The following is a 9,645-nucleotide window of genomic DNA, read 5'->3' on the forward strand; positions in this document are numbered from 1 at the left end:
GATTAATGATGCATCCTTTGACTTCTAAAGTCATCTCTTGTAACATTTTTGTTAGGTGCTATTGAGTTGGCTTCAGCTCATAGGGACCCTATGCACACAGAATAAAACACTGCCTGGTCCTGCGCCATCCCTCACAATTGTTATATATATGAACCCATTGTAAACTTGGTGTCCATCCATTTCACGGGAGGGGGTCTTCCTCTTTTTCACTAACCCACTACTTTGCCAAGCATGATGTCCTTTTCCACTTATACCACTAGTGGTAGGAATTCTACAAAATGAGACACTAAATGAATTGACTGATTTTTAGCTTGTAATTTGATTATTGTTTATTTCATTACATCTCAAGTCTGCTCCTTTGCAATAAATTCCTGAAGATTGTTATAAGTCAACAATGCTTTTCTATCCTTCAGGAAGGCCTTTGAAAGAAGAAATACTTAAGGAAATTCTGAAGCACCGAACCCCTTTGTAGTGAGCTTTTGCCAAGTTGTTGCAGCCTAGAATGGCTGTGGAATCCAGAGCATCGTCAACCCTCGTAACTCAGGATCCTCAGGAACAAGAACTACTGCTAGTGAAAGTAGAAGAGGGCCTTTCCTGGGGCCAGAAATCTAAACAGGATGGGAGTACCCAATCCTGCCAAGAAATGTTTCGCCAACAGTTCAGAAGGTTTTGCTACAAGGAGACACCTGGGCCTCGGGAGGCTTTGGGCCGGCTCCAGGTGCTTTGTTATCAGTGGCTGATGCCAGAGTTGCACACGAAGGAGCAGATCCTAGAACTGCTGGTGTTGGAACAGTTCCTGAGCATCCTGCCTGAGGAGCTGCAGATGTGGGTTCAACAACAGAGTCCCAAAAGTGGCGAGGAAGCTGTGACCCTGTTGGAGGATTTGGAAAGAGAGTTTGATGACCCAGGGCACCAGGTGGGAACAGGGTGATGTGCTGTGTCATGGCATAGGAATGATGTATCATCATAATAACAGGATGAAAATGTGTGCTGCTGTAACAAATACCGCAAGTGTGGGTAGCTTGAACAAAGACATTTATTCTCATACTTTAGGAGGTTTTGAATTCAGGGTGCCAGGTTAGCGGGCTCTAAAGAAAGATCCTTGTCTCTTCAATTTCTGCTTCCTGGTTCCTAGGAGATGCCCATGTGCCTTGACCTCTGTCTCACCCTACCTCAGCTTGCTAGCTTGTGTTTAATCTTTTTTTCTCTCTCTCCAAAGAGGTTGACACAAAATACATCCTACACATACCCTGTCTCATTAGCAAAGACAACCCATTCCTATATGGGATTTAATCACAGTCATAGAGGTTGGGATTTCCAGCATATTTTTGGAGGACACTGTTCAAATCATAAAGCTACTGAACTATAACCCTGAAGTGACTACTTAAAGTCTCTGTCTTTACATAGTTTGTTTTTTCCTGGAGATACTCTTGATGAACTCATCTCTGAAATGTTTACTCAGCAGTTTGCCCAGGATTCTTTTCACAGAGCTAACCATGTTTTATTGACTTCAGGTTCCAGCTAGTTCACAGGGTCCAGCAGTGCCATGGAAGAATTTGACATCTCTTGGAGCATCCCTAGAGTCAACAAATGTTCAACTCCCACTTTTAAAGACAAAGCTGCAATCCTCGGAACCTTACCTTTCCCCCAGAAGTGGTGAGGAATTAAAACTGATCTGGGCATTTATGTTATTTCTAGTTTTGAGGGTACAGGAGTAACTGGATATCATAATCTTGACACAGATAAGCACTACTGTTATTCTAGACCAGAAGTACTCCCTTTGCCAGCTTACTTTCTAGCAACCCTTTATGTGGAGCCAACCCTCCTTTTATCAGTTTACCTATCATTTGTTTAATAGAGAACTAATACATGTCAGTATTGTGTTAGTCACGGGATCACCATTTTCAAGGAGCTTTAAGGTCTGGTTGAGCAAAATGCAGTGCAGCAGAGTCTCATACATTATACACTAGAAGTAGGATTAGGAAGTGATGGCTCAGTGGTAGAATTCTCCCAGCAAGTGTAGCTCAAGTGTAGCCACCATCTGTCTGTCAGCAGAGGCTTGTGTGTTGCTATGATGCTGAAGAGGTGTCAGCAGAGCTTTCACACTAAGACAGACTAGAAATAAAAGCCTGGTGCTCTTCAAATATCAGCCACTAAACACCCTGTGGATCACAACATTCGGCTCCTGGTGTGCATGTGGTCACTGTGAGGTAACGACTGACTGACTTAATGGCAGTTATGACAGGAACTATGGGAGTACATAAGATAGCACCTAACCCAGTCTTAGAAGTTCAAGGACTATTTCCTGGAGGAAGAGCTATCTAAGCTAAGACCTGTAGTATGAGTAGAAGAAAGCAAGTTAAATAAGGAGAAAGAATATAACAGGCAATTTGGATTGCAGGTAGCCTAGCTTGCCTTGGATAGAGTATCAGTATGGATGGAATTTTGAGAAATCCCAAGGAAACGAGTTCAAATAGTAAAAACGTATGTACCCTGCTAATTCATTTGTACCATTTCCTGAGTAAAGGCTTTGGGACAAGGGAATGGCAAGGTTAAATTTATGTTTTAGAACTAGCTGTGCAATGGAGAGTGGATTTGAGGGTGGAAGGAGTAGAGTCTTGGAGTCCTATTAGGACCCACTGATATCAAGTCTATTCCAGGTCACCACAGTGAATAAATCAAAATGCATGATACCCTACCCCAGGATAATCACAGCTGATGCCTATTTATCACATTTGGTTTCTAAATTTTTATTATAGTCTAATTGTTAAAAGGAAAGGACTGTGACATTGATAACTCAGGTTTCAGTCTTGAGCGTTCTAATTAATGGTAATGCTAGTCACGTAAATGGAATCCCTCTATGGTACAAATGGTTAAGCAAAAGGCCACTTGCCGAGAGGCACTTTGGAAGACAGGCATGGCTGGTGATACCCTTCCCAAAAACACTATGGAGCACAGTTCTGTAAGTCAGAATCAACTGCACAGCAACTAACAGCACCCACAATTCATGTAACTAGGAAAGCAAGGGGGGGTGGAAATCTGCTTATTATTTAGTTTGGGATATTTGGGGACATTTGCCCAGTTAGCAGTTAAATATGAGAGTCTAAAACCCAATAGAGAGAGCTGGGGTAGAGTTGGTGACCTGGGGAGATATGAGGCTACGAGTGATAAGCTTAGAAAGAAGTTTGTAGAATGGATTACAGAGAGCCCAGATACAAACATAAGGAACTCTAATGATTGAGTGAGTAGACATGAAGACTAAGGAGAAACAGCCACAGAAATCAAGCTAATATTGCTGAAAGAAAATGTCTCTAGAAAGAAGGTGATGTTCCCCCATGATAAATGCTACAGAGGGCTGAAATAAATAAGATCGGGAAAATACCCATTGGTGTTAGCAGCTATGAAGCTGGTGACCCTGATGAGAGTAGTATCAAGGGATGAAAAGTGAAGTAGGTGGAAAGCAGATTGAAGACTGGGGATGAGTACTGACAACCCCTTGAAAAAGCTTTCCTATGAAGGGTGGTGGTTCTGTGCCATGGAGTCGATTCTGACTTAGCGACCCTGCATAGGGTTTCTGAGGCTGTAAACCTTTATGGGAGCAGAAAGCCTCATCTTTCTTCCATGGAACAGCTGGTAGTTTTGAACTGCTAACCAGGAGATTAGCCACCTGCCTCGTAACCACTATGCTACCAGAGATCCTTTTACTATGAATAGGAATGAGTAAAGTTATTTGAAGGAGAGGCATGGACAAAAGAAGCTTTAAATGCTGATAAACAGGAATCTGAGAAGCATTAAAATAATAGGAAACAAGCAGTTGGAAATGGATTACTTGAGCTCTCAAGGGCAGGAAAGTGTGAATTAAAAGCATAGCTGGGCCCTTAACATTAGAAAGAAGACAGACCTTAGTATAACCAGCCAAAGAAAAGGTGCACATGAAGAATGATATTCTCTCAAGGAGTGGATGAATATTTGAAGGTCACTGGAGAAATGTAAAATCTGGCTTTTGCTTTTTATCATTTCAGATTGTGAAAACAGTCACTTATCAACAAAGGAGGAAATTGTGGGAGAAAAATCACAGGGACCTCCCCTGGACCCTTCATTCAGAGAAGTCAGTGAACGTGAAAACTGTTTAGAGTGGCAGCAAGGAAGTGCTACAGAGGAGAAACTAAGGTCCTCTTCCCACGGAGACCGTTTCAGTCAAGTGATCGTCACACATGAATCTCTAGGAAAGAGAGAGCATCCTGATAGTCCTCAAAGAAACTTGATTCTAAGTACAAACTCTGTAACGTGTCAGAAAGTTCATACAGAAGAGAGACCTTATAAATGTGATGTATGTGGAAACAGCTTCAAGCAGCATTCCTCTCTGACTCAACATCAGAGGATCCATACTGGAGAAAAACCCTACCAGTGTAACCAGTGTGGAAAGGCCTTTAGCTTGAGGTCATACCTTATTATTCACCAGAGGATTCATAGTGGGGAGAAAGCATATGAATGCACTGAATGTGGGAAAGCCTTCAATCAGAGCTCAGCCCTTATTAGACATCGGAAAATCCATACTGGTGAGAAAGCTTGTAAATGTAATGAATGTGGCAAAGCATTCAGTCAAAGTTCATACCTGATTATACATCAAAGAATTCACACTGGTGAGAAACCCTATGAATGTAATGAGTGTGGGAAAACCTTTAGCCAAAGCTCAAAGCTTATTAGACATCAGCGAATTCATACAGGAGAGAGACCTTATGAATGTAATGAATGTGGAAAAGCTTTCAGGCAGAGCTCAGAGCTGATTACTCATCAACGAATACACAGTGGAGAGAAACCTTATGAATGTAATGAATGTGGAAAAGCCTTCAGTTTGAGCTCAAATCTCATCAGACATCAGCGAATTCATAGTGGAGAGGAACCTTATCAGTGTAATGAATGTGGCAAAGCCTTCAAAAGGAGCTCAGCCCTTACTCAGCATCAGAGAATCCACTCCGCGGATGAAGCATATATATGTAACGAATGCGGGAAAGCTTTCAGGCACCGATCAGTCCTTTTGCGCCATCAGAGAGTCCACACTGTATAGAGTAACTTGTGAATACACTAACCATTCATTGTTAACTGTTTCATTCTCATTCTTGTCTTTTGAGTCAAAAATGTTTACTCTGGAGCAAAGTTCCATAAAGGTTGTAAATTAGGTCTTCAATCAGTCTAATTTGCTATGTGTAGCACTTCCCATAGTTAATGAAAGTTGACCTTTGAAAAGCTTTTTCTGAGACTGATGAGAATGGCAGATGGGAAATTCATCACTTTCAGTTTTTCTATTAAAATTAAGAATACTCAAGACATAGGAATGTAGCATTGGAACCTCACTTTCCATGAGACCATCATGAAAAAGATACAGTGATCCAGACCGTCATTACATCTGCTTGGGGGGGGCGGGGTACAATGCTGATATGATGTTGGCAGGAAAAGTGACTTTTTGTCACTCTCAGGAACAGAAAGAATTTTTGTATCCCAGATAAGGGCAGTGACAGGGCAAGAGAGATGGAGGGGTAGGGTCTAATTATTTGTTGAGACCAGGACAGATCAGAAATTAAAGGTGAGAAGAAAGTACAAATTAGTTTCATGTGTGTACCAGGAAACATACTCCACAATTAGAGAAAAGGCAGGGAAGCAGACAAGGATACTACAGTGTGATCAGTGCTGTGATCTAAAGGAGAAACACCCAGCCAAACCTTGTACCAGGAAAGGCTTTTTGGAAATATTCCCTAAAGGGTGAACTGGAGTTAGCCAGTGTGGAAGACTGTCCCCAGCAAACCAAAGGAACAACAAAGTCTAAAAGGAAAAAGTGGTACATCTAGAAATAGGCCGATTTTTATGAAGTTCCTTTCGAAGTGAGATCACATCTAAGAGTGAGAATATTTTAAGTCATGCCGATATCAAAATGTAAGGAGCTCTGGTAGCGTAGTGGTTATGAGTTGGACTGCGAACCTCAAGGGTCAGCAGTTCAAAACTACCAGCGGTTCCGCGGGAAAAAGATGGGGCTTTCTGCTCCCGTAAAGATTTACAGCCTCAGAAACCCTATACAGGGTTGCTATGAGTCGGAACCAACTCCATGGCACATAACCACCACCACCATATCAAAATGTAATCCAATGGAGAAGTTTCTGTTAAATCCCAGAGCCCTTGGACCATGAGGTGGTGAAAAGCTTTGACTTGGTTTGGTGTGACCCCAGAGAAAGGACTAAGAGTTGCTTTCCTTGACAGATCTGTAGGTTAGGCTATAAATTACCAGGGAATGGGGATTAAGAAAGAGCCAGCCTAAAGATTTAAGAGTCTGTTAAAAAAAAATTTAAGTCTCTCCCAGACAAGGAGCCCTGGTGCAAAGTGGGTTAAGTGTTGGGCTTCTAACCCTTAAGTCAGTGGTTCAAACCCTCTAGCTTTTCTGAAGGAGAAAAATAAGGCTGTAAAGATTTACAGCCACAGGACCCCTAAGGAGCACTACTACTTTGTCCTATAGGATTACACTGAGATTTGACTCTATGGCAGTGGGTTTGCCAGACACTTTTTTTCCTAAGACCATATCAGAGCTGCCGTCACATTCCCCTAACTTCCAAAGCTTTGAATCAGAAGCTGCTATGGTTTCTATATCATATATTTCTAGGACTGTATCCATTGTTCCTATTAAACCCTTAGATTCAGGTGCTCAGTACAGGAGGGCTTCAAAAAGTTCATGGGAAATGTTCATTATCTTTAATTACATTTTTCCATACTTCAGAGCCCCATATACATTTTTTAGTTTCTCTTGGGGTATTTGAGTGAGATTCTTAAAGCACTGCACACATACTCAGTTTTGACGTAAAGTCCCCACTATTTCACAATGCCTTGTGAATTTTGTTAAAGACAGTGCTAAAGGGAAGTGAAAACAAAAAGTAATAGTCTTGTTTGATCCAGGCAGTCTCCTCTTCAGAGAAACCAGCAGAAAGGTGCTTCTTCAGTGCAAGGTAAAATTGTACAGGTTAGTTAGTCAGTAACTAAGACATGTCATTCAAAAGACAATAAGTTAGAGGAAAAACAAAGGTTTTACCAAAACAGACTTAATGGAAATCTCAACTCTAACTATAGAGAAAGTTGTCATCAAAATAAAAGCAAATAGAAATAATTCTCTTATTGAGGCTTATGAAGACATCTGTGAACTGAAGAATATGACAGAAGAGCAAAGTGTCCACATTGGAAAAGAGAATGAAAAAAAGAAAGGACACTGGCTTGGCAAACAAAGATGGTAACATGTAACCAAATAAGTGGCAGGAGCTGTTCAACTCATTTCCCACAGATCTGAAAAAGGTAGGACAGAAATTAAGTAGAAATAACTTTGTTGTTAAGTGCTGTGGAGTAATTTCCAACTCATAATGACCCAGGTCACAACAGAATGAAACACTGCTCAGTTGTCCTGTGTCAATCTCACTACTGCTATTTGAGTCCATTGTTGCATCCACTGTGTCAATCCATTTTATTGGGGATCTTCCTCTTTTCCGCTGACCCTCAACCCACTCATCATGCCAAGCATGATGTCCTCCGAATGACATGACCAAAGCACAAGGGAAAAAAGTCTTGCCATCCCTGCTTCTAAGGAGCATTCTGGTTGTACTTCCAACATGGATTTGTTTCTTCTGGCAGTCCATGGTATATTCAAAATTATTTGTCAGCACCAAAATTCAGAGGTATCAATCATACTTTACTCTTTATTCATTGTCCACCTTCCACATGCATATAAAACAAATGAATATACCATGGCTTGGGTCAGGCACATCTTAGTGACATCTTTGCTTTGTATCACTTGAAGGAGGTAGTTCACAGCAGATTTGCCTAGTGGAATATGTCACTTGATTTCTTTGCTGCTTCCATGAGCATTGATGTAGATGCAAGTAAAATGAAATCCTTGACAACTTCAATCTTCATTTATCATGATGTTGCTTATTAGGTTCAGTTGAGAGGTATTTTGTTTTATGTTAAGATGTAATACATACTGTAGGCTATAACCTTTGATCTTCATCAGTAATAGCTTAAAATCCTCGTAGCTTTGAGCAAACAAGATCATGTTACCTGCATATTGCAGATTCTCCCATTTTGATGCCTCAATCTCCATATAGTCCAGTTTCTCTGATTATTTACTCAGCATACAGATTGAATATATATGGTGAAAGGATACAACCCTGATGCACATCTTTGCTGATTTTAAGTGATGTAGAATCCCCTTGTTCTGTTCAAACAACTGCCTCTTGGTCTGTGTACAAATTCTACAGAGTTCCATAGGATTTAATTAAGCACAACTAAACTTGACAGACGAGTAGTGGAGTAAGAATAACAAAAGGGAAATATTCTTTATACAGAGAGTTCTGATATACATCAGTAACAAATGTAATTGGTACTTTCTAAGATTCTGATGTGGTGCTGTAGGATAAGCACTAGACTGCTTACCCTATACCAGGTTGTTGGCTGATTTCTCCGAGTAATGGTCCCATAGCTGGGACTCGGTGTTGGTTTCTGCAGCTGGCAGATGGGGCACTCAGCAGTGGCTGTAGCCAAGTCAGTCTTGGTGAGTAAAACTACAAGGCTGGCAATTAAACCCACCAGCTACTCCTTGGAAGTCACACAGGGTCCATACGACCTGTGGCACTTAACTGACTCAATGGCACTTAACAACAACAAAGGCTTTATATTAGTTATTTATCTCTTCAGCCCATACTCATATTTTTTTCAGATAAGGAAATGAAGGCTTGAAATCATAATCTACTAGAGGTCAGGTTTGGAAGCCGATCAGGAGACATTCAGAACCTTTCTGTGGAGCCACTTCCCTATCTGTCTCTCCATGAAAAAGTTCTGAGTAGGAAAAAAAACCTTTTAAATAGGAAAATCACAAAAGAATACATTATTGTCAATAGACAATAATGACCGACCTTATTATGATTAAAAATTACACTAAAGCCAGTTGAGATGGCACTTTCCTGTAAGTGGCAAAGATTTATGGGAACTGGAACTCTAATGCCTTACCTCCATTATGTCAATCCAATGTGCCCTTGGCAATTGGATCAATCACACCACGCAACACAGGAACTCCCTTCTTTGCCTGTTGATCAAGAGGCATGAGAAGTGAAAATGGCCAGTGGGCATTCTTAACTTCCAGTTTAATGGCATCAGTACTGTGTTTCCAAGTGAGAGTATTCCTTCTTTCAGAACTAAAATGCCCAGACATGAAGAACATACGGTCACAGACACAGGAAGCAAAAATTTTGCAAGTAGGTCACTAGGAGTAATAATGAGTGGTGCTCTCCCATTCCTACCCCTTGGTTCCTGGACCCATGAATCCCAACTATTGGAGAAACAGCACCAGATTCTGAATGCTGGTTTATATAACATATACAGCCTCAGAGAAAATTGTCCAAATTCTGCAAGATATTATCACCTAGCTGGTGTCATAATTGTGTTTTTAGAAGACCATTCCATTGTTCAATCAAGACATGCTTCAGTACAAATTGGCAAAGAGAAAGTAAAACTCTCCCTATTTGCAGACGATATGATCCTATATGTAGAAAACCCCAAAGACTCAGTAAAAAAGCTACTAGACCTCATTGGAAGATTCAGCAAAGTAGCAGGGTATAA

General features: G+C 40.9%; 1 protein-coding gene across 1 annotated transcript; it reads left to right on the plus strand.

The window, feature by feature from the left end:
• Positions 1-502: 502 nt before the first annotated feature.
• LOC102811297 (zinc finger protein 397-like) lies at positions 503-5,068 on the plus strand. The gene is made up of 3 exons (XM_006835070.1): positions 503-916; positions 1,515-1,656; positions 4,023-5,068. Exons 1-3 carry the CDS (start codon positions 503-505, stop codon positions 5,066-5,068), a joined length of 1,602 nt encoding a protein of 533 aa, XP_006835133.1.
• The last annotated feature ends 4,577 nt before the right edge of the window (positions 5,069-9,645 follow it).

The sequence above is a fragment of the Chrysochloris asiatica genome, unplaced genomic scaffold (assembly GCF_000296735.1).
Source record: "Chrysochloris asiatica unplaced genomic scaffold, ChrAsi1.0 scaffold00015, whole genome shotgun sequence".
Taxonomy (NCBI): domain Eukaryota; kingdom Metazoa; phylum Chordata; class Mammalia; order Afrosoricida; family Chrysochloridae; genus Chrysochloris; species Chrysochloris asiatica.